General features: G+C 50.3%; 1 protein-coding gene across 1 annotated transcript in view; it reads left to right on the top strand.

Moving 5' to 3' along the window:
- Window positions 1-24540, top strand: part of CSMD2 (CUB and Sushi multiple domains 2) — a 667671-nt gene that overhangs the window by 212851 nt on the left and 430280 nt on the right. Inside the window, 1 exon segment of the mRNA XM_060018797.1 lies at window positions 16422-16616. Within this exon segment, the coding sequence (XP_059874780.1) occupies window positions 16422-16616 (195 nt within the window).

Here is a 24540-nt window from a genome sequence, read left to right as displayed (position 1 = left end):
TTAAGGATGACCAGGTCAGAGCACTGAGAACGGTCAGCCAGGCCATGGTAACCGAGAGACACTCAGATTTCCATGGCCAGCGAACAGAAGCCCGTTTCCTACTCCTGTATCAGTCCTGGGCAGGTGTTCAGTTTGGTGGGGTGCCCTCCTCCACGTGGTAACTCAGGGATGAAGCCTTCGTCCATCTTGGAGGCTCCGCATGCCCTGTGGTCTGGATAACCGCATCCATCCAACGTGGAAGGGCCTGGAGGAGGCCGCGGAGGTTTTTGTGGGCCAAGCCTGGAAATGTCATATATCACCTTTGCCCACATTCTACTGGAGAGAACCCAACTGCAAGGAAGTCTGGAGAGTGTCATCTAGCTGTGCGACCAGAGAAGGGACAATGAGTTTTGGTGGGCAGCTAGCTTTTTTGGGTCACGTGCAGTCAATCTGATACACATTTTCTGCTGCCTGCTGCCTCAGGAAGTCCTTAAGGAACAGAAGCCCACTGAAGCAAACTCAGTAAAGAGGGGTTCATGATAAGTGTACAGCAGACAGTCTCACAGAAAACCAGGCACGTGGAGGTTGCCGTCCATCCACTCATTTATTCCTCCATTCATTCTTAGAGTTATTCATTCAATGCAGAGTTTCTGAGTGTCTGCTCTGTGCTGGTCACTGTGCTGTATGCTGGGATACAGAGATGGAAAATGTCAGATAAGGTCCCTGTTCTCACGGAACTTCCGTAGGAAGTGGGGAGAAAAAACCAATTGAGAACACGTAGTAAGATTACACATTGCAGCCAGTGCTCTGAAGGTCACATAAAGGATGGTGAGACAGAAGATGATTGAGGCTGGGTTAGGGGTCAGGACCTCTCCAAGGAGGTGGCATCTGAGCTGAGTTCTGATGGATGAACATGAATGAGCCATGCAAAGGGCAGAGGTCAGAGCACCTCTGGGCCAGGGAAAGCTGTGCAAAGGCCCTGGGGCAGAGAAGAGCTTGATCTGCTTGAGGATTCACCGCCACTCCGATCACGCTTATTCAGACCTCTAGCTCTCTGTTCCACTGCTGTTCCTCTGTTTAATTCTCCTGTAACTGGACCGCCAAGTTCAGTGACTCAGTCTGTTCTCCTTTTGCCTCGAGCTCTCAGGGGCACTTCATGCTTTACTGGCCATGTTGTCATCTCAAGATCCTCCTGGGCACCACGGCTCCCTTGGCCCACCCATTCCTGTTCATACAAGTTTCTTGTTCTCTCTGCCTTTGCTACCATGGCCTCCCCACCAGCTGCTTGCGCTGCGTGTCTTCACAGAGGCCAGTGCCAAGCATGCAGGACTGTTTGCCTCCATGGAGGAGAAAGGGACATTTGAGAAGAGGTGACATTGGAACTGAGTCTTAAGAAGTGGAGTAGGATGAGATAGGAAGGACAGAAGAACGCTTCAGAGGAGGGGACAGCAAATGCAAAGGCCCTGGAGCGTGAAGGTCCCTAAGGGAGAGGTCAGGGAAGGAGAGGTGACAATTCCAAAGGGGTCGGGGTGTGCATGGCTGAGGGGGGTGAGGGATGGCAACTGTGGGAGCAAAGCCTGGACACACGGCTGGGTCCTGACTAGGAAGGGCCCTGAGTGCCTTGCTGAGAAGTTGCCAGTTTGCTCCTCCAGGAGCCACAGGAAGCTGAAGGACGGTGACTGGATTTGTCTTCTAGGCGGGTGACAGTGGAAGCAGGGTGGGGGACTGGAGAGGCAGTGGGGGTGGCAGGGGACCTTCAGGGGAGGCTGGGTGGGTCAGCAGCAGAAGGCCTGGAACGAGATCCATTCTTCCTGGCTGTCGGGCATGTAAAGTACGGCATAGCGCGCTGGCACAGAGCAGGCCCTCAAATGCCGTTGCCTCGCCTCCTGATGGGGGCTGTGGTCTGGGGTGGGCTCTGGTAGTTTCTTAAATAAAAGAGCACCATCTCCAGAATGTCAGCATAATGAGGGCTGGGAAGGGGCTCCTTGTGGGACCGCCAGCACGCCACCCGTGTGTGGTGGTTGAATACATGAACGAATGAGCAGCTCTTACTGTAAGCCAGGGGGCCTTCTGAGCAGAGGACAGTGTGGAGTGACAGCGGCCCTAGCGTTTAGAGATTCTTGTCACTTTGCTCGAGGCTGGGCAGAGAGGACGAGGCCTGCTTCCGGAGCCTCCTCCAGCCCTAACCAATTGGCCGAAGGAAAAGAGGGCAGGAAGGTCAGAGACAGGCTGGAACGGCTGTGGGGTAAGTTCAGACAGAGGACAAAGGAGAAGGAGAGGTTGGAGTCCTCAGGTGTCTAGAAAAACACTGGAGGCTCTGGGTGAAGCGGTGACTCCAGGCTCCAAGCAGCTGGAGCCAGAATTAAGAGCTCGTCTGTCTTTGGGGAGCAGTCCCAGCGACAGAGCTGTCGGGTCCACAGCAGCTCTTGGGAGACAGAGCGTGGTTCAGGCGCTCGGGGCCTCTTGCCTCCGTCCTTCCCAGAGTGGTGCAGAGGGACGGGGGCCTGGCTCTGTCTCCACGCACATGCCCTGCGCCCCAGGCCCGGTCTGGAGGGGGTGCGGCTCTCTTGATTCCACGTGGAGAGGGGTGGGGACCGGTAGCTCCTGACTCCCAGGGCCTGGTTCCCTGGGGCCGTCAGCAGCCCTGGCTCTGCTGTAAATATCTAGTCTTGCCCAGCTGTGCCAACCATTGGGCCCCATCCCCAACAGGCTCTTCCACATAATTACACATGACATATAAATACACGTAGATGCATGTATATATGCACACATGTACACACACACACAGGTACACGGGCACGCACATGTAACAGCAACACAAAAGCTCGGCTACAGAAACCCGTGCCTTGGTGACACACGCACACACAGACACACACACACACGCACACACACACAGCGTGCTGGAGGAATCGGTGTTGCAGGAACAGCGGGTGTGAGGGGGAACGGTGGAGATAGAGGCAGGGGCCGGGCCAGCTTGTGGAGGACCTTGAGTGACATTCCAGGGATTTGAACTGACCTGGAAGAGATGGAAAGCCACCGCAGGGCTTCCAGTGGGAAGCGCTGTGGTCGCAGGGGCCGTTTAGAGGACGTGTTTGACTGGGGCGAGTCTAAAGAGGGAACAATGAGGAGGGGGGGACAGTCTGCAAGTCCCCAAGAAGAAGGGGAGATGGGGGAGTGGCCCTGGGCATTAGCAGCGGGACTGGGGCAGGGGGGTCAGATAGGAGGGACGAAAGGAAGCCGACTCGAGGGACTGAGTGTGCCGGGCGGACTCCAGGTCAGTGCCAGGCTCTGGGAGCCCAGGGGACAGGCGGCTGGCGGTGAGGCCAGGGGTTGCGGTGGGCCGTGGGCAGCTGCAGGCACGTGTCAGGCTTCCACGGGAGCCACCCAGAGGTGCTGGGCCTTGGGTCTGTGGTCAGGAGGAGGGTCCGGGCTGGGACTCTGATCAGTCACACAAGGGACAAGAGCCTGAATCACACGGCGGCTGCGCGCTCCTGCGGGTGTGCCCGCCCCTCTCCCTTCTGTGCCAAGACCACCCCGAGCGCCTCTTCCAGGAAATGGCTCTGAGTTAGTCTGAGGCTGGGTGCCGAGGGCAGGTAGGGCAGCACAGGGCGGTGAGGAGAGGGGCAGAGAAGGGGCAGGGTCTTGGGCTGGTATCTGTCACCTCCCGGGCCTCTGTGTCGCCTGCCTGTCTCATGTTGCTTTGGGGCTTAGTAGGACCATTTGCGAATTATTCTGATGAGGATCTAGGGGAGGCCTTTCAGGCAGGAAGCAGCAGGCCCCTGCCTGGCTCGGTAAAAGCCGTGTGGGTCCAAGCGATGCCCCTGCCTGGGTGGCTTCCCGCGTTCCAGCTCCAGGGGCCCATCTGCTCTCTCCAGCTGCTACCCCGAGCTGCTTCTCCTTCTTAATGCTCCAGCATCTTCTCCCAGGGAGCTCTAGGGACTCATATACAATCATATCCCAAATTTATCGAGTGCGTACTGTGTGCCAGGCACTGAGATAAGCCGTTTGCCTGGTTTATCTTACTTCATCCTCTCAACAGCTCTCTGAGCTGGGTGCAATTGTGACCCCCATTTTACTGGTGAGGAAACTGAGGTTCAGGAGGTGAAGGTAACTTGCTCATGAGGTAACAGAGTTGGGATTTGAACCCGGGCCATCTGTCTCCAGAGCCCCCTTTGCCAACCAGGGCACTCTGCTGCCTCTTATGTCACAACTGCTAACCCCCGCCTAGGAGGGGCGCGGGCGAATTCAAACCCGCGTCTGTGGGATGCCGGAGCCCTTCTCTTGACCCGTGACGCTCTGTGCCTCCTGGACCCAGATACGCCTTTTGCCGCCCACCTCATAGACCACGGCTTGAGCCAACAGCTGCGTGGAGCCCCGCCAGGGTCAGCTGTGCATCCCCACCCCCGCATTTCATACTGTGCCTGGAATGACGAGACCTTAAGTGCAGGTGCCAGGCAGGCCCCTGAGTGTAGGGGGGAGTGACACTGGCTTCCAAGAGGTGCTCTGGGTGTAGCCGTGGACTCCAGTCTACAGCCCAACAGAGGCTCTCCAGAAGGGGATCGTCATTTGGCTACATAACATGGGTTGCTTACTGGTACCTGGGAGTGCAGGTGTCGTGTCTGTTGTCATATGTGTGAATGCGAGAGCTCACACAGATGCATTCTGGGGGTCTGGTTTTACACGTGCATGTTTGTGTATGAGGACGTAAGTGCATGTGTGCACATGCGGGCGTGTGTATGGGAAGGTGAGTATCAGAATGGATGGATTTGTGCATATTGGCTATGAAAGTATGTTGTTGTGTCTGCTTCCGTGTGAGAGAGTGTGAGGACCCCCAAGTAAGGAAACTCCCTGGGCAGACCCTGTCCTCCCTCCTGCCTCCTGACCCTGGAGGACCCGGGGCCTCCACGAAGCCTTTGGAGAGGTTGTTGGGCTCAGACAGGAGTAAAAATAAGCGGCCAAGCAAGAAGCCAGGCCATTCGTCTCCCCCCATTCCTGATTCTCAAGCTGCAAAGTGTACACCAGGCACCATCTTTGGCCCCATTGGGGGACCTGCAGGAAATGGAGCCTCGAAGCCAACTTCTCAGCCTCACCATCCCTTCCTTTCCCTCTTTGCTGGAATGCAGCAGCTAAGAAAGAAGGTGCAAGAGTCAGTCCCACTGGGCGTGCCTCCCAGCTCCCCCAGCTCTAGTCGTGTGAATGGAGAAGCTCACCGTCTCTGAGCCTCAGTTTCGTTATCTGTAAAATGGGGATAGTACCCACTTCACAGTGTTGTTATGGGCATTAAATGAGGTAGGGTTCAACGAGGAGTTAGTCCATACAAGTCAGTAAGTGATGGGGCTCATGCAGAGGAAGGAAGTGAAGGCGAGGAGGATTTACAGAGATCCCACGGGGACTCAGATGCGCCTTTTACTTAGCGTCTTTTGTAGTCACAGAATCCCCCATCCTTTGCATAAGGTACAAGAAACAGGTGGATGATGGTGTCTGGAAGCCTCACTTCTCAGCTTCTCTGTAGGCCCCTCTGTCTAGTGTTTCTTAGCGGGAAGCCGAGGGGTCCGGAGCCTTTGGAATATTGTGCTTCTTCCCATGGGATGCGAGTTAAACTGTCTCTGGCCTTAAGAAGAGAGATGGGTGTGAGGTATGCTGGGGCTTCCTGGTCCTGGACGGGGGACCACATGGAGGAAACAGGGCTCTGGGGCTCCATGTCCACAGGGCTGGAGTTGGCGGGTGGGGTATCGCCATGGGCATCGCAAATGGCGCACAGAGACAGCACTTCCCAGCTGGCCAGCGGAATATAAGGGGCTAACACCCAGCCTTGGGGGGGGCTAACACCCCGCCTTGGGGAGGGGGCTGCAGAGTCTAAGGGAAGTTAAGGGGAAAGCAAGCCAGTTATGCAGCAGTGGGGTAGCCCTAGCAAGAGATAGGATGACCTTTCTTATGGGCAGCCTTACCAGGGTTAGGAGTCCCAGCCACACGACAGGACCCCCAGCTGACCCAGGTCACTGCCTCCTCTTTGAGCCCCTTTGCTAGGATTGGTTCAGGATTCATGACTTCCTGTCTGCAGCTGGACAGGGCTGAGGACCAAAGCCACCTGGCCCTGGCCACAAGCCTTTGGAAGTCCAGTTGCAGCAGGTCAGGGATCATTCTGCCCCAGCCAAGCAGAAACCGTGCCCTGCTATAGACGTTGTCAGATGAAAAGGAAGAACCTACGCCTTTGCCCTTCTGTAACATAGGCTGCTCTCAACTGGAAGTGATATTGGCTTCTTTGGTAAGAACTGATCACGATCCCCAAAGCTACTGACCATCCCAGCCCACAGAAAACCAGATGTGCCAAAGGGAGATCACGTTCGTAAAAACAATGCGTGTTAACCTGGAAAGGTCTGCATAAATGTCAACTATCGTTGCTGTTGTTGTTTTACGATAATAGTGATTAATAAGGAAAACAAAGCAACTCAGGTTTATCTTATCTAGAACCTAGCAATTCCCAAAGTGTGTTCCACAGAACAATTCAGAAGCTCATAGGTGTTTCTGAGGAAAAAAAATTTAAAAGTGTGAGGAGAGAGTCTATAGTCAATGTTGTGGAGATTCTGGTTGAAGCAAGGTTTAATAGGTTTCTCTCCTGTAGAACCTCTGAGATAAATTCGTAAGCATTTGTTTCTTCCAGAGGAGAGAATTTCCGCAGCATTTTCCAAAGTTCCTTGACCCACTGAATGCTTTTCTCGTGGAACTTATTTCTCAGCCTGTGTTTTATGGAATGTACTTTGGGAAACATTTCTAGGTGTCATTCCGCAATTAATCAAATTTAGCCCCAGATTGCATGGTTAGCTCTTCTAAGCCTGACACTGACAGTATTTTTCTGTGTTGCCCCATAGGGTACCACTGATGCTCCAGGCATTGGCCTGTCTCGACAAGGAAAATCCCAGTGCTAGTGTGTGATGGGGGCAGGCAGGGCTGAACAGGGAACAGCGGGGCTCAGGGCTGCAGAGGTCACCAGAGGGGACCTTGTGCCAGCCTAACGCTGTTCTTCAGAGGGGCTAAGGCACACCACTGTCTCCTGAAATGGGAGAGGGACAAGTGGGTGCAACTAACACGCGGAGCTTCCCCTAGAGACCTGACGGGGGAAGGAGGAGGCCGCCCAGCTCACTGCTCCCCTGTAATCCTGCTGGACCCTAAACTTCCACAGGCCCCACCCTGGGGGCTCTGAGCTTTCCTCTCTGCAGCCTCTCTTCTGGTTCAGTGTTGAGTTCCTTAAAGCTGGGCTATCTCTCTCCTTGTCCTCTTCCCCTTTTCCCCAGAGAAACCCCCAGTTCCTTAAGAAGCTGAAGTTATTGATGTAGAGGATACTCCCCTCTGGAGCAGAGTTGATAAAATTAGCAAACGAAGATCCAGGATGCCCAGTTAAATGTGAATTTCAGATAACAAATACTTCTTAGTATAGGTATATCCCAAATGTTGCATGGGATATACTTATACTAAAAAAGAATGTGTGTTTCTCTGAAATTCAGATTTAACTGGGTGTCCTGGATTTTAACTGGCAGATCTGTTCTGGGGCCGAGGATGTAACCTTTTCGGTTTTGCTTCTAAAGACTCTCAGGTGAGAGAGAGGAGGCCGTGGGGCCCTGTGGTTATGAAGCATCAGGGAGAACTCCCACCGAAAGCCCCTCTGTGGCCCCTGCTGGTAGGATGATGGATGTCTGTGCAGCCCCAGGTTGTCCAGGTCGGGGGGATGGGGCCAACGAGGGGTCTGACTGGGTGTAGGTCAGGCGTGCTCTAGGCCTGGCAAGGAGAGGGACTGTGTGCAAGCCCAGAGCACTGCCTCCATGCTGGGAAACACAGGCCTTGAAGGTCAAGGTTACAGCCTGATAAGGACACAGGCGCTGAAGTCAAACAGCTCAAGTTTCAACCCCGGCCCTGATCCCGACCAGCCGTGTGACCCTGGGTGAGAGTAGCCTCACTGTTCCTCATTCCCCGCCCCCAAAAGGGAACAGTTAGAGCACCTCTCGTGGCAGGGTACGATGAAATAGAAGAGTCCAGAGAAAGTACTGAGCAGAGTGCCAAGCTCACGTTAAACACCCGAAAGGTGACTGTTATTATTATTGCGATTTGCTGCGTGACCCTTCAACTCTCTAAATTCAGCTCTTTGGGGTAAAATGGGCTTCATAAATACCAACCTAAAGAGTAGCTCTGAGCACTTGCATAAATTCTATTTTAATGGGAAAGATTGTGGACTGAACATACGCACACAAGCCCTTCCGTGCAGCCAGCCACCACAATGCCCCCGTCTCCAGGGCCACACTGAAGGGGAAAGGAAATTTAAGTTTGGTTTCAGTCCTCAGGTGTCAGCGGCCTGTCTTCTTCCTGCCAGTCATCTGTCCAGGACTCTCACCTGTGCAGCCCACTCCCCTCACAGCCCCTTCCCTTCCTTGACTCCCAGCAAAACTGGTCTTTTCTTAGTTCTCTTTCTCTACTGTGGGAGATGGGGGGCGGTTGCTGAGATTGTACACCTGGGATAAGTACGTAACTGAATAAACACGAATTCAGGGGTACCACACTGTGGCCCGTGGGCTGGGGACCTGTTTTATAAGTAAAGCTTGGTTGGAACATCTGTTGTCTAAGGCTGCTTTTGTAGCAGAACAGAAAAGCTGGATCATTGGGACAGAGACCATTAGGCAAGGCCAGAAGTATTTACTCTCTGGTTCTTTACAGAAAAATTTGCCAACCCTGCTTTACTCTGTTGTTCCCTATATATAATGCATATTTTTATATGCACATAGTATAAACTCTATGTGTCTGTGTGTGTGTGTGGGTGTGTGTGTGTGTGTGTGTGTGTGTGTAAAACACATTCCATCAGGGTACTCCCTCCCTGCCAGGCATTAAAGCAAACACTAGATAAAAAAAGAATATGTCATTTCTGCCCCTCAGGGAAGTCCTGAGAAGAAAATAGACACCTAAACAAACAATTACAGGCAGACTTAGCTCCCGTTTGGAGGCTGGGGTATTGTAAATTAATGAATGATTGAATTGTAATGTCTTATGACGAATGCAGGAATTGAAGTGCAAGCAAAACCCTGACTTAAATCTGCAAGTGGGTCCAAAAAATCCTGTCATGTAACATGTGGGCCTGTGAGATTGCAAAATTAACCACATGACCAGAACAAGCCTGTGTAGTTAGTGGGCTGGGAGTGCCAGGATTCTGGGAGCTGGTTGCCAATGACATTATACCTGAATTTACATTCTATCGGGATGTCTTCTCCTGGGGTTTTCCAGTTTACACAAGACGCTAAGGGTATCAAGGAGGGCGTCACAGAGGAAGTGGTGTGGGGGAAAGATTGGGGGAGCAGGAGGTGAGGCAGAAAATGTCAGCAGGGGTCGGATCATAGAAAGATGGGGCTGCATGAACGTAAGACTGGACTAATCCTGACAGCAGTAGGAGGGTTCTCATGGTTTTCTTTTTCTTCCCTTTTATTTATTGTGGTTGACCTTTCAAGTCATTATTTAGTCTTACATTCATCATACGAAAGACCAGAGGTCTTTCCCATGCACCTTGGTGGCAGGGAACCTGCTTTGGCACGTGTGCTCCGGAGGGTGGAACAGGGCAGGACCGTGGTGGATTTGCCATTGTAGAAGGCTCAGTCCAGCGTCAGCACAGACAATGCGCTGGAGGGCGCAGGGCCAGCGGCAGGGAGATCAGAGTTGGGTGCAGAGGTCCAGGAGAGAGATGATGAGGATCCTCAAATGAGAAGGAAGGAGAGGGCAAGAGTGACTTATGGAGGACAGCAGCATCCCAGGGAGAAGCCAGGCTTGCTGCTCCCAGAAGTCAAAGCCCAGTAACAAGAAAGGCACTGGAAATTGAACAGTTCACAGCTCAGAGAGATAACCCAACCGGGCTAATGGAATAACCTACGTGAACAGGTTACCGTGAGTGCTTCTCAGTCTCACTTCTGCCTACGGTCACCCAGAGGAGCTTAGGCTCTCCCTCTGAAATTCTGATTCAATAGGTTTGGGGACAGGTCTAGGCATTGGTGTTTTTATAAAACTCCCCACGTGACCCTGATGCTGAAGGTTGCAAAATTGCAAACGTGAGCCAAGAGAACAGGCTCACAGTGGAGAGCTTACGCCAGACACGGGCAGGAGGAGGCTTGGCCGGACAGGGCCCTGTGGACTCGTGGACCCCTGCCTTTGTCTGATTGACAGGTAGCAGGAAATGTACAGGACCAGGCTAAGGGTTGACTTGTCTGGTTGTCACCCCAAGTCATCCCCACAAGGAGAATGAGTGTGAGTCCCCCGTGAGGGTGTTTCAAGGTACACTAGTGACCGTGGACTCTATGGGGAACGGTCAGTGCAAGCATGGCCTAACGCAGGTGGAAAATACATGGGCTCGGTAGCCAGGAAGTGCTGTGGACACCCAGCTCTACCCGCAGTGAGCTGTGGGGCCCTGGGTAATGCTCCAACCCCTCCGGCAATCACACTCATGTCAACGAGAGATAATAGCCCCTCTCTCAAGGGGTTATTGGGAGGATTAAGTAAAATCATTAAGTCACACAATAAACTCTTATCAAGGTATTATTAGACATCAGGCACTGTTCTAGAAACTGGGACACAGAAGGGAACAAAAGAGATTTAAAAAAAATGTCTGTCTTCATGGAGCTTATATTGTAGCAGAGTGGGACAAACAATAAACAAATGAATGCATCAGCTATATACTATGTCAGATGTAGATGTGAGAGGAAGTGGAGACAACAAGTATAGACAATTCTTTGGGGTGGAAATATATGCAAAGCCCTTGACAATGGGGATGGCACATAGTAAGTGTGCAATAAATTATGTTTACAAGGCCAAACAGCTAAAAGCAAGGGAGTTTTAAGGATTAACTAAGATAATGTGTGATGCAGAAGTGCCTAGCACAGCGTAGCTACTCAAAAGATAATGGATCTTATTCTTCCCTCCCCTGTCCATGCCCACTACCCCTCAAGTCACACACACACACATACACACACACGCCATCTCCCCTTTCCATGTTGAGGGCTGTGGAAGAAGAAATCTTTCTTCCTGCATCCTTTCTCCCAGCCACCCTGCCACTTTGTATCAACCGTATGGCCATGGACGTGAAACAAGTTACTTGATGGAAGATAAGAAATCAAAACATATGGAGGGTGCTTGTCCAGAGAGCATAAGTGACTCTTCATTATAATATGGGAAATAAAGTCTCACATTAAAAATAAAAGAAGGTATTATGTAGCTTCTGCTGCACTCCAGCCACAAAGGAGATTCATTGTCATACAGTCACTGAGAATATCTTGTTGAGTGGCAAGAGCCGGGCTTTGTAGAAGGGACAAAATTCCCCACAGCTAATCTACAATGGAATTGTTCAATGTCAGGTACAGCTTTAATAACATTGTTCTGGGCTGCCTTGGATGTAAATATCCCACTCTTCATTTTGTAAGCCATCAAAGGGAAGTTTTCTAGATGGGAGAGCATGAACGGTTAGAAGGTCTGTGCCAAAAAAACACATGGGCAGAATCCAGAAATCAAAGAACGCTGTGCCTTAGAAAGCCTGGCTTTTGTGGCTCATCTCTGATCTCTGTCTGTCCAGAAAGTTGGGCCTCAGACACAATACAAAAGACCAAACTTTAAATGTTGCCCTTGACACTCTTAAAAAGTACAAGATTGGCAAATCAGACTGGAGAAGAAAAGACAGACAATTACATCTGGACAATCAGGTAATCCCCCTTCATTTTGTCTCAGTGTCTAGAATATTGAAGGGAGGAAGGGAACTCTTGGTCATCAAGCACCCACTATATCCTGGGCACTGTCTCTGTCAGAAGCAGTATTGTATTCCAGAATTAAGAGTGCCGAATGATGGAGCCAGAAAGACCTAGATTCAGAACCTAGCTCTGCCGTTTTCTAGCTCTGGGGTCTTAGGGAAGTTGCTTAAGCTCTCTGTGCCTCCGTTTTTTTCATCTGTAAAATGAGGATAATAGTTGTCGCACATGATTGCTTTGAGGATTAAGTAAAATAAATTTGTAGCCCAGGGCCTGAAACATACGAGGAACTCAATGGTGGGTATTATAAATCTAGCTTTATTTAATCTGTACAACAGTGCTGTTATGAGTTGAATTCTGTCCCAAAAAGATATGTTGAAGACCTAACCCCAGTACTTGCGGATGTGACCTTATTTGGAGATAGGGCCTTTGCAAATGATGAAGTTAAGATGAGGCCATTAGAGTGTGTCCTAATCCAATACGATTGGTGTCCTTATAAAAAGGTGAAATTTGGACATAGAGACACAGAGGGAGAATGCCAGGTGAAGGTGAAGGATTGGATGGATGCATAGACAAGCAAGGAACGTGAAAGATTGCTAAAAAAAAAACTACCAGAGGCTAGGAAGGGACAAGGAAGGTTTCCCCTACAAGTTTCAGAGGGATCACGACCCTGTCGACACGTTGATTTTAGACTTCCAGCCTCCACAACTGTGAGACAATAAACATCTGTTGTTTGAAACCACCTGGGTTTTGGTGCTTTGTTACAGCAGCCCTAGGAAACTAATACAATTCACCCTCTAACCCCATAGGAAGAAAAAGAAAGTATCCTCATTTTTAGATGAAGAACTGAAGTCCAGAGAGGTAAGGTTTATGGCTCAAGATCATTCAGCCAGAGGTGGACGAGCTGAGATTTGAATCCAGGCCTCTCTGAGCCCAGCGTCTGCCCTCTCTTCGTTCCCTGTGTGACCTTTCGGGAGCAAAGATAAAAAAGGAGGCGGGGTTGGAACTGAGACTCATCACACCCAAGTCCCAGTGGCGGTGCCAGGTCAGAGTGATCTGATTATGAGCGCTCATTAAGTAAAAAGCAGTGAGCGTTAGAGTGACTTTTTAAAAAGAATCGGGTTTTATTTATAGTGACGTTCCAATCATTAATTTCAAAGGAAGAAAGTCCAAAGCAGAAACAGGTTCGTTAAAAATGTGACATTAGTAATTTAATTAAATTGGGTCTTTGCCTCTCGTTGCGGAAAATGAACCGTTAGTTCTACACCAGTTCTCAGCCCATTTCCCAGGTTGGCTCCCTCCCCTCACCTTACTTTGCTTTCTTCTCCAAATGTTTACCTGACCTGCCCCTCCCACCCCCAACACTCACAAACACATCGCAGTTCCTGCCTCCACTGTGGCCAGTAGTGCGGGATCGTGGGAAATGCCAAGGAAGACAGCACTGTGGGATCATGGGAAATGCCAAGGAAGCCAGCAGCACGGGATCGTGGGGAATGCCAAGGTAGCCAGCAGCATGGGACCATGGGAAATGCCAAGGAAGCCAGCACTGTGGGATCATGGGAAATGCCAAGGTAGCCAGCAGCATGGGACCATGGGAAATGCCAAGGAAGCCAGCACTGTGGAATCTTAGGGAATACCAAGGAAGCCAATAGAGCGGGATTGTGGGGAATGCCAAGGAAGCCAGTAGCATGGGATCGTGGGAAATGCCAAGGAAGACAGCACTGTGGGATCGTGGGAAATGCCAAGGAAGACAGCACTGTGGGATCATGGAAAATGCCAAGGAAGCCAGCACTGTGGGATCATGGGAAATGCCAAGGTAGCCAGCAGCATGGGACCATGGGAAATGCCAAGGAAGCCAGCACTGTGGGATCATGGGAAATGCCAAGGTATCCAGCAGCCCAAGGACTATTCTAAGCTAGGCTAATAGACAGGGTGACGGAAGTCAATCCTTTCACCTGGGTTATCTCACTTGTCAGAGGTAGAGGACGGGCCTGGAGGAGCTCTTCATCCCTTAAGATAGCTCTTCCACAAAAACAGAAGGGCAGGGGCCCTTTTTGTCTAGTTCGTTGCTGTACTGCCAGCACAGAGTGCAGCAGGCCCACAATACATTTCCGTTGTATGAAGGAATTGATGCATCAATGGGTAACCCTTCCAAATGACTAACTGATGAACACTCAAATATGTCCCTACAAGTGTCACACACAGTGTCAGGCTCCCAGGATACACCCAAGGACTGCATGGCCCTACAGTACAGTGGAAGGATAACACCTGCCATTTTTGAGCACCAACTCTGTGCTGGGCACTGTGCCAGCCATGCATCAGTTATTATCAGTAACCTCATCAACCACTAGATGTTACTGTCCTCCTTTCTCAGTTGAGGAAACTAAGGCTCAGAGAGCTCACATGACTCAAGGCCACAGAGTAAGACAGTGACAGCACCTGGCTTCAGACCAGATCAAGCTAGTACCAAAGTCCACCCTTTCCCTCTACAACAAGCTGTCTCCTCCTGGGAGGAGAGGAGAAGTGGGAGAGAAAGCCTTCTTTCTGAGGGCTCTGAGATCAGCAAGGCTGGCAAAGAGGGTCCTGGAAGACAGAAATATGGGCTGGAAGAGGGTACGGCAAGGGCCTGGGAAGCTCTCTAGAATCCAGGCTGGCCGTCTCCACTTCTCCATCTTTATTCCTCATCACTGCCACCCCTACCCTCTTATTCCAGGCTCTCTGATCTCTTAGGTTGTCTCTGGCCTCAGGGCCTTTGCACATGATATTTCCTCTGCCTGGAACACACTTTAACCTAGCTAATTCTTACTAATCTCTCAGGGTTCAGCATAGACATCACCTCTTCCAAGAAGCCGGCCCTGACTACCCCCTGACTGGGTTCGTTCCGCTGCCTGGTCCCTATCTCATCATAACACTTAACATACCTTTAATCGTATGCATCTCCCAATGGACTGGGAACTTAGATTCACTTGTGTGGTACTCACTGTATCCAGGCTTTACATACCTCCACTCACATAATGCTCACAGTGACCCCAGAGGAAGGTACTATTGTGAACCGCCTCTTACAAAGGAGGAAACTGAGGCACAGAGAGGTTAAGAGACTAGCTCAAGGTCCCACAGGTAGTTATCCATCAGGCTGTGATGCAAACCCAAGGACTGAGGCTCTCGGGTCTGTACTTTCCACCACCCTGCTCTGCGGCCTCTCAGCGTTGGCCTCAATAAACCATCGCCAGATGAATTAATGGAGAGGTACTTGGATGGCAATCTGGACACGGCTGTGACCACTTGTCCTTGCCTTATGGGGAGGTGTGAAATGGTAGGAGGTGGGACCTTCTGGACACAGGCAGTTCCAACTCTAGGAAGAAAGGTAGAGGGAAGGGGGAGCTGAGTCAGGTTGAACAAGTGACTCGGGCACAGAGGAGCTGCGCCCTCCCTTTCTCCCTCCTGACTGGCGGGTCATGATCTCACGCACCCTCACCAAGACCACTTCCTCTGGATAATGAGTCCACACTGGCAGCTGGCGTTATTGCTCTGGCTCAGGTGGCACACTGTACATCTTATTCTCCGGCTCCCTATTTTCCCCTTGAAACGGGTCAGTCTGATCAGAACTCAGGTTCTTGTCTCCCTACCTCACTGCTTACTCCAGCACTAATGACCCCTTCAACTTCCCCAAACCTGCTGGGCCAAAGTACAGCTCTGGCTGCTGGGGCAGGTCGTTAAAGAAAGGACATCGGGTTTAATGAGCACCTACTCCGTGCCACTGTCTGTGTCCCTTCCATGGTGTTTATTGGGAAGGACTGTGGAGTCTGAGATCAGAGCAACAAAACCCAAGAGATTAAAGTGATTTCCCTGGGGCATCTCGAGTGATGGGATGGACGTGTTACTGAACCAGGTTCGTTTTAGCCAAAGCTCTGAGACGCCGGGGTTTGCAGCAAAGAGAGTGTTTATTCACAAAGCAGCCAAGCGAGGAGATGGGAGAACAAGTCTCAAATCGGCCTTCCCAAAGGCAAGGGGCTTAGGGTATCTGTGGGATAGAGACTAAAGAAGCAGTGTGGTCTGAGGCGTGGGGAGCTTGGGGAGCGTGGGGAAAGGTGGTTGGAAAAAGCGGCAGTAATCATCGATCTGCTCAGGCGTAACTAAGCTACAGGCCTCCATTTTGGGGGTGCTTAGCACCATCTGAGGGTGGAGTTTGGGGCCCTCCGACATCAAAAGTCAACAAGCAGACACTTGCGCATGTCCAGTTAGAGCTAGTCTTAACTGGCTTAATTTGAACTAGACACAAGTTCCTGGAAAACAATTCAGGCAAACATCTTATTGTTCAGGCTCTTGGAGAACATGCAAGTCTTTTGTAGCAACAGTTAAAACGACCTTGATTGGTGAAGGCAGGATACAGGTGAAATGGATTTAACTGATGCTTACCCACAGTTCAGACATACTTCACATCCAGGGCTGCACATGAGAAAAGGCAGGAAACCTGGATGTCCAGGTATAAGTTGCGTGTGCGGCTCCTCCTGAACATGTGAGCCCTGCGAGTACTCAGGGACCAGGCAGCCTTCAGGGGCAGCCCTGTCCTACGGAGGAAAGGAGGTCCGGGGAGGAGGGTCACCCAGAGAGCTGCTGCTCAGAGGCCAGGTGTCAGGGCTGGAGACCTGCTCACGGGCTGCGTGTCTCTCCTTTTGCTCACAGCTCTCTCCAGCCACACGTGTGGGAACCCCGGGCGGCTGCCCAACGGCGTCCAGCAGGGCTCAACCTTCAACCTCGGCGACAAGGTCCGCTACAGCTGCAACCCCGGCTTCTTCCTGGAGGGCCACGCCGTGCTTACTTGCCACGCTGGCTCTGAGAACAGTGCCACGTGGGACTTCCCGCTGCCCTCCTGCAGAGGTAGGTGGCCAGGGAGGGCCTGAGGGGTGGGCAGCACCTTGGAGGGATGCTGCAGCTTCCAGTGGGACCCAGTCTCCATCCACTCCAGCAGGAGGTGGGGTACCCATTATGGGGAGCCCATGTCTGGGGGCCACCAAGGGTCCTCCGGGTCCCCAGGTATTCTAGGGGCTTTTAGGCCTCCCTGGACCTCGTAGTCCTCAGGTGTGCACTCCCTCAACCTGCTTCCCCTGCATCAACAAATTTATTTTTAGTCTGTCTGCCCTTCCCTCCTGCCCTCCTATCTCGGAAGATACATCATTTCTCTTCCTGTTACCGATGTGTCTCCTGTGCACGGTTGTCTCCCAGCTGTTTTCCTATTGATCTCACGCCGGCAGTTCTTCTCTCTTTTCTGTAAATTCAACCTCTCTCCATATATAATGGTGTCCTCCTCCCAGTCTTCAAATATGCTCAAAACCTCTTTACCCCTGCACTGCCCCCCAGAAAAACCCAACTTCCTTCAGTGCTGCATCGGTCCAGCCTCCCAGCTAGGGTAACCAACTTATCCTGGTTTCCCTGGTACTTTCCCATTTCTTAGCTCCAAAAGTCCCACATCCTGGAAACCCCCTCAGTCCCAGGCAAACCGAGACAGTTGGTCACCCCCTTTTCAGCCTATTTCTTATTGCCCCTGTATAGTAATCAAGCTTATTTCAAAAATAATTTCCCATGCCTCTTATCTGATGATAAAAATAGCACATGATCATTTTAAGTGAGCTTAGAAAATACAGAAGAGAATAAAGAAGAAATAGAATTTACCCATTTTTAACCACAATTTTCATATATTCCCTTCCCATCTTCTTCCTCTTTTTTTTAAATTGAAGTATAATTGATTTACAATGCTGTGTTAGTTTCAGGTGTATAGCAATGTGATACAGATATACATATATATTCTTTTTCAGATTATTTTCCATTATAGGTTATTACAAGATATTGAATATAGGTCTCTGTGCTATACAGTAGGACCTTGTTATTTATCTATTTTATATACAATAGTATATAAAATATGCTATTGTATATAAAATAGTATATTGTAAAATATACTATTTTATTTATAATAATATATATATCTGTTAATTCCAAGCTCCTAATTTATCCTCCTCCTGCCCCTGGCTTCCCCTTTGGTAACCATAAATTTGTTTTCTTTGTCTGTGAATCTGCTTCTGTTTTGTAAATAAGTTCATTTACGTCATTTTTTTAAGATTCTACATGTAAGTGATGTATGGTATTTGTCTTCTCTGACTTACTTCATTTAGTGTGATAATCTTTAGGTCCATTCATGTTGCTGCAGATGGCATTATTTCATTCTTTTTGATGGCTCAGTAATATTCCATCGTGTGTGTGTGTGTGTGTGTGTGTGTGTGTGTGTGTAATATCTTTATCTGTTCATTTGTTGATGCACATTTAGGTTGCTTCCACGTCTTGCCTATGGTAAATACTGCTGTTGTGAACACTGGGTGCATGTATCTTTTCGAGTGAGAGTTTTCCTCTTTTCTGGATATATGCCCAGGAGCAGGATTGCTGGGTCATATGGTAGTTCTATTTTTAGTTTTTTAAGGAACCTCCATACTGTTCTCCACAGTGGCTGCACCAATGTACATTCCCACCAACAGTGCAGGAGGGTTCCCTTATCTCCACATTTCCCTCCTCTCCAGCATTTATTATTTGTAGACTTTTTGCTAATGGCCGTTCTGATTGGTGTGAGGTGGTACCTCATTGTACTTTTGATTTGCAGTTCTCTAATAATTAGTGATGTTGAGCATCTTTTCCTGTGCCTGTTGGCCATCTGTATGTCTTCTTTGGAAAATGCCTATTTAGGTCTTCTGCCCATTTTTGGATTGGGTTGTGTTTTTGATATTGAGCTGTTTGTATATTTTGGAATTTAAGCCCTTGTTGGTCGCATTGTTTGCAAATATTTTCTCCCATTCTGTAGGTTGTCTTTTCATTTTGTTGGTGGTTTCCTATAAGTTTGATTAGGTCCCATTTGTTTACTTTTGCTTTTATTTCTTTTGTCTTGGTAGACTGAGTGAAGAAAACATTGGTACAATTTGTATCTGAGAATGTTTGCCTATGTTCTCTTCTAGGAGTTTTACAGTGTCATGTCTTTTATTTAAGTCTTTAAGCCATTTTGAGTTTATTTTTGTGTGTGGTGTGAAGGAGTGTTCTAACTTCATTGATTTACATGTGGCTGTTCAGCTTTCCCAGCACCATTTGCTGAAGAGACTGTTCTCCATTGTATGTTCCTGCCTCCTTTGTTGAAGATTAATTGACTGTAGGCTTGTGGGTTTATTTCTGGGGTCTCTATTCTGTTCCATTGATCCATACGTCTGTTTTTGTGTGCAATACCATACTGTTTTGATTATTATAGCTTTATAGTATTGTCTGAAGTCTGGGAGGGTTATGCCTCCAGCTTTGTCTAATACATATTGCATACATGCATATATTGTGAATATATATATGATTGAGATTATAATACATGTAGATATTTTTAACCACCTTATATAAACTGTGACATCATGAGAAGGGTTTCCTCATGACACCAACAATGCCCAGCATCTTGAAAGCTCCACCCAGCCTTGTCTATCCTCATCTCCCACTTACTCCCCTGCAAACTGGCCTTTGCCGCAAATATTTTGCATCACGTTGCCAAGTCAAATGGGAATTGTTTTGGCCCTTATATTCCTCGATGTCTCAACAGGCTTTTGCCTTCTTGACCACTCTTTCCTTCTTGAAACCCTCATCTTGAAATCCCATGGATCTCCGAACACCCAGGTATAAGTCTAGGAGGATTGTTTCAAGGAGTTGAGAAGTGATTGGAACAAGTAGCTCTCCTTGGGTTCAAGTTTAGAGGAAGGTTTTCTGTAATTACTATCAGGAGACTAGCTCGAGGAGAAGCAGCTGCCTCCTTCCACCATATGCTCACACCCATTTTCCTGTCTACACTAGCAATGGAAAATACTTGGCACATAGATCCCTTTCTCTTCTACCATTCCCATGGGAGGCATAATGAATTGATCATAGTACCCTTCCTGCTTGAGTCTGGAGGCAACTGTGAATTCCTTTCCAACAGGCAAGCCACAAGCAATCAATCTGAGTTGCTGCTTGACTCTGTGTTTGTTTAGCCCTCCTCAGCCAATAGAATTGGCCTCAGCCTTGTTGGTCCTTTTTGATGGAGCCTGGGGAAACTAGTCTCGTTTCTCGCCTTCCTAAGTCCCCTCCTCTCAGGCCCCCTTTCTAACATGGGATAACTTGGGACACATCTCTCTTCATGTGATTGATACCGGGAATGTCCAAACCAATCACATGAGACCTTGGCCCCTACACACAAGTGTGTGGCCCTGAGTGGCCTAACTGTGGTCTGAATCTGCTGTTTCCACTCTTCCTGATAGCACCTCTACCCACTCCCTGCCCAGAGGATGTCACGGTTTAACACACTGATCTTCCAAGGAGAGGCATCAGAGTTGTAACATGGTAACAGAATGTGAAACATGATAGTAAATGAAATTACGTATGTAAGCTGTGAAACGGAAAACACAATTCTCGTTCTTTTTACAGAACTATAAATATCATACTTTTTTAATCAATATGGAAACTAAAGACAAATGTAGCCCATATATCAGAGGCAGAGGGACTGTCACCCTGTCCTCTGAAGTACAATTCACATCCGTATCCCATCTTAATGAGGTGGAAATCTACAGTCCCTCCAAGTATTTTCAGGAATCTTTGTCAGCTCTGGCTTCCTTTGAACCTTGAACTCACTGCCATGCCTCACCCGTCTTGGTTCTGCTCTGCCAACCTAAGTTGAAAACTTGGCCCATTCTTCCTGACCCCCGCCCCAAACAAAAACAAAACCATTAACAAAGGTGTTTGCATGCAGCACAACCTTTATTGGAGGTTTGTGGCAATGCAGGGACTTCACACCTCAACAATGCAAGTGGCTTGAAATGAAAATTGGAGCAGTCAGGAACCCCAGAGCCTTTCACCACCCCCCCCCCAAGCTTCTCCCTGGCTTCTGTCTTGGCAAGCCCCGGCTTCCCTGTGATGTGCGTTGCCCCCTCTCGTCTCACTCCAGCCTCCTCCACTTTGCTGCCTCTCGACCTCGGGCCCGTCTCAGGACTTCTGTCGACTTCTTCGGCACAAGAGCCCGGTTGCCCTTGGCTTTGCCATCTCCTTACAGGCTGATGTCTCCCTCCCCGACCCAAGCTCTTTAGGTATAGGGTGATATTGTCTCTAACATAGAGAGCTTTCACTTGGAAGAAACCCTGGGGCTGGCTGTTAAAATATCTTTTTTGTTAACCCACTAGTCAAAGATAAGATGAGGGCTGCCTCAAGGAGGGCTTCCTTTGCCAGGTCAGACCATGGCCCCGCAGTGCAGGGTCTGCACGTCCTGGCATGGGGGCAGTGAGGGCTGGCCTTTCAGTGGGCAGAGTGGGCTGGGGTGCTCCCCCAGTGTTCACATCACAGCAGTAATTCATGGGTGTGCAGAGCCTTTGGGGCCACAGCTCTCTCCCAAGTCGCTCCTGATTTTCTCTCAACCTCTCAGATGACAATGATTCTTTCCCCACTTCTCCACTGACTTTTCTCCTCCTCTTTCCCCTTGAAGCCAGAGGGCCCAGCATGGCCTCTTCTCTGGGAACTTCTTGCCTCTCTTGGAATTTCTCATCCACTCCGAGGCTTCTACTGTTGCTTGGGGACGACTCTTCAGTCTCTACCTCCAGCCCTCCCTCTGTCCTGAGCTTCAGGCCCACAGTGATATCAAACTCACCTGAAGCCCTCCCTGGAGGGTGCTTCCCATGCAGCACGGCCAGAACCTAACTCTCTATTTTCCCAAACCTGCTTTTTTTGTTGCCTTCCCCAGCTCGGTGAAGAGTGTCACCATCCGAGGTGGCCAAGCCAGACACCACAGTGGCATCTTTACACTCCTCACCCTTCCCTGTACCCTTAGTCACCGCGACCTGGCAAATCCGTCTCTGCACTGACACTGGCCTCCACGCCCTTGCCGCTCTTCAGGGGTGATGGTCCCAGGCCCTCTCAGCTCTCACCTGTCTCACTGCATAGCGTCTCCAGTCACCCCACCACACACATCCCAATTCATTCTCCACCGCAGGAGTGAACTTCCTAAGACACAGATCTGACAGCATCACACGTTGCTCAGACTCCCGCCAGTGACTCTGTATCACTGACAGGGTCAAGTTCAGATTCCTTAGCGTGGAGCACAAGGCCCTTCCGGAAGGAGGCCGAGGCCGACTTTTCTAAGTCCTCTCTAAGTAGCTTGCAATTAGCCACAGCAGAAATGCTCCCTTCCAGAATGCACACACCAAGGACGCCAGCCGAACATGTGAAATCCTGCTTTCAGAAGGGCTTCGAGCCCCGGAGACTCCCCGGGGCCTGAGGGGCCCGAGACAAAGCTCTGCTCAGAACTGGGAGGGCACAGAATCCTGTCCCACTCTCCGAGCCCCCAGGGCCCTCCACTGCCTGCGATTCGGGTCCATTTCTCGTTTAATTCACCACATGCTGCAAGAATAGCGTGAGAAGCATCCTCAATAATGCCTGTGATTTTCTGGAAGTGATTTTCCAAACTGCCCTTCCTTAGTAGGCTGAGCTGAAAGGAACAGAGAAGGGTCCTCCTCGTGTGCCTCATGGTACCAGGAGCTGTGGTCATGCCGGGGTTAATGGGTTCAGACTCAGGGAGGATTAAAGCCTCTTGGCCTTTCTTTCTCTCGTGTAGAACTCTCAAGGGCTGGCATCTGTAAGTGAATAAACCTCATCCACTGGGCAGTGGTCCGTAAATATTGTCTGTAAATACTTGCTGAGTGAACCGATGGCTGGATGGGTCTAATTCCCCACCAGGATTATGTAGGCATATGAGCCCGAAAGGGAAATTACTGGCCTGGGTTCACCAACCTGCCCGGCCGCTCAGAGTGACACGAGCTCCTTGAGTTCCAGGCTTCACAGAGCAGCTTGGAGGGTGGTGCCTCTGCCTCAAACAGCAGACGCCACCCGCCTGGCTGAAAGGTGAGCTCGGTCTGGAGACGCAGCCCAGACCAAGAGGGAATGGGGGCCATCCAGGGTCTAGGGGCAGAGCAGGTGCAGGTCTCACCTCGAAGGAGGCCCAGCCCATCAAGGCTTGGCCCAGGTGGCAGAGGGAAGGAGGAAGGGTGGGGTGTTGTGAGGTGGGGTGACTGGAGATGCTTTGCAGTGAGACAGGTGACAGGTGGCAGAGACCACATGGTCTCCCTTCACTTTGTGTCACTTTCGGCACCTTTTCAAAGGCGGAAGTCCGTGGGAGCCCTGAACCTTGCGGAACCTCTTTGATCCGTAAGAAGGGAGAACATGTGGATTTCAGCAACAGGCCCCTGACTTGTGAGGGACATTGGCCCTGGATCAAAGAGGACCGCATGGGGAAGGAATCACGTTCAGATGCTCTGAGCGCTGAGAGGCAGGTGGTAGAGAGAAAGCATCCTGAACAAGAAAGACTTGGCCCCTGAGGTCCAAGCCTAACACTGCAGGCTGCCCCCAAACCCAGGGAGACAGGGATTCGGTCTGCAGCAGCTTGGGCGGCCAGTGCCCAGATGCCTTCCAAATTTTTTGGCCCCAGGGAGAGGAACCTGTGAAATCTGAGACAGAAGCAGTGTCAGGCATGGAAAGAGCATGGATTCAAACAGGCCTACCTTCAACCCTAGCCATGCCAGCCCAGAGCTGTGGGTCACCGGCTAAACCCTTCTGAGTTTTAAAGCGGGGACATGAGTAGTGGCCTTAAAGGGTGATTGCTTACTTGTTCATTCACTCAGCATTTAACACCTTTTAGTTGAGTACCTACTATGTGCCCGCCAGTCACTGACTCAGTCCTTATTTATTAACTGCCTTATTAAGTGCCAGACATTGTTCTAGATGCAGAGAATCGCAGTGATGAATAAGTCAGACCAAGTTCCGTGATCTCAGGGCGTTTACGTTTTAGCATCCTCAGGCAGAATACAGGCAAGAAATCCAGTAAACAAATTTCAGATCGTAATAGGAGCTATGAGGGAAATCAAGTTACTAGTAATAAGGGAGGCTGCTTCAGAGGGAGCCGTCAGGAGGGGACTCTGAGGAGGCGGCATTTGAACTGAGTCCTGAATGACAAGAAGGAGCCTGTTATGTGATGACCTGGGCATTCCCAACAGAAGGAACAGCAGGCGTAAAGGCCCTGAGGTGGGAGAGAGCTTGTTAGAGGAACAGAAAGCAGACCCACAGCGGGCAACGTAGAGTTGGGGGGGAGGCGAGGGGAGTGGGTGGGGCTGTGGTGGAGCAGGACCGGAAGTGTGGGTTTGGTTCTAAATTCAGGAGGGAGCCAGGAAAGGCTTTTCAGCATTGTGTAAAATGATCACCCCGGGTGCTAGAAGGGAGAGGGATTGTAGCTGGCAAGAGGCACAACTGGGAGGCCAGTCAGGAGGCAGCTATGGCAGGTGTGCAGGCTGGAGACGATGCATCTCGGTCAAGGGTGGCCGTGGTAGAGGTGGAGGGAAGGGGGTCAACTGGGGCCGTGGTTTAGGGGCACAGCCAACAGCCTTGCTGATGGAAGGCATGTAGGTGCTGATGGAACAAAGGATCGGGGTTGACTCCTAGGCTCTTTCTGGAGTGCTGGCAGGGTGAGGATGCCAGTGACCAAGATGGGGACGACTGCAACAGGGAGTAGGAAGTGTGTGCCCTAAATGCAGTCAAGAGAGCTCATTTTGTCCGGGTCAAGTTTGAGATGCCTGTGAGATCTCCAAGTAGGGGGTATCAGTTCTGTGGCTGGGGGCAGTTCCAAGCTAGAAAGAGATCAGGAGAGGGGTGAGAGACCCTACGTGGCAATGGAGATAGCCAGGAGGGTCTGGGGACTGCATGCTGGGACCCCTTGCGCTGTTCAAAT

The sequence above is a fragment of the Delphinus delphis genome, chromosome 1 (genome assembly GCF_949987515.2).
Source record: "Delphinus delphis chromosome 1, mDelDel1.2, whole genome shotgun sequence".
NCBI lineage: Eukaryota > Metazoa > Chordata > Mammalia > Artiodactyla > Delphinidae > Delphinus > Delphinus delphis.
The sequence above is the reverse complement of the archived record's forward strand: the minus strand, read 5'-3'. Positions and strand labels throughout refer to the sequence as shown.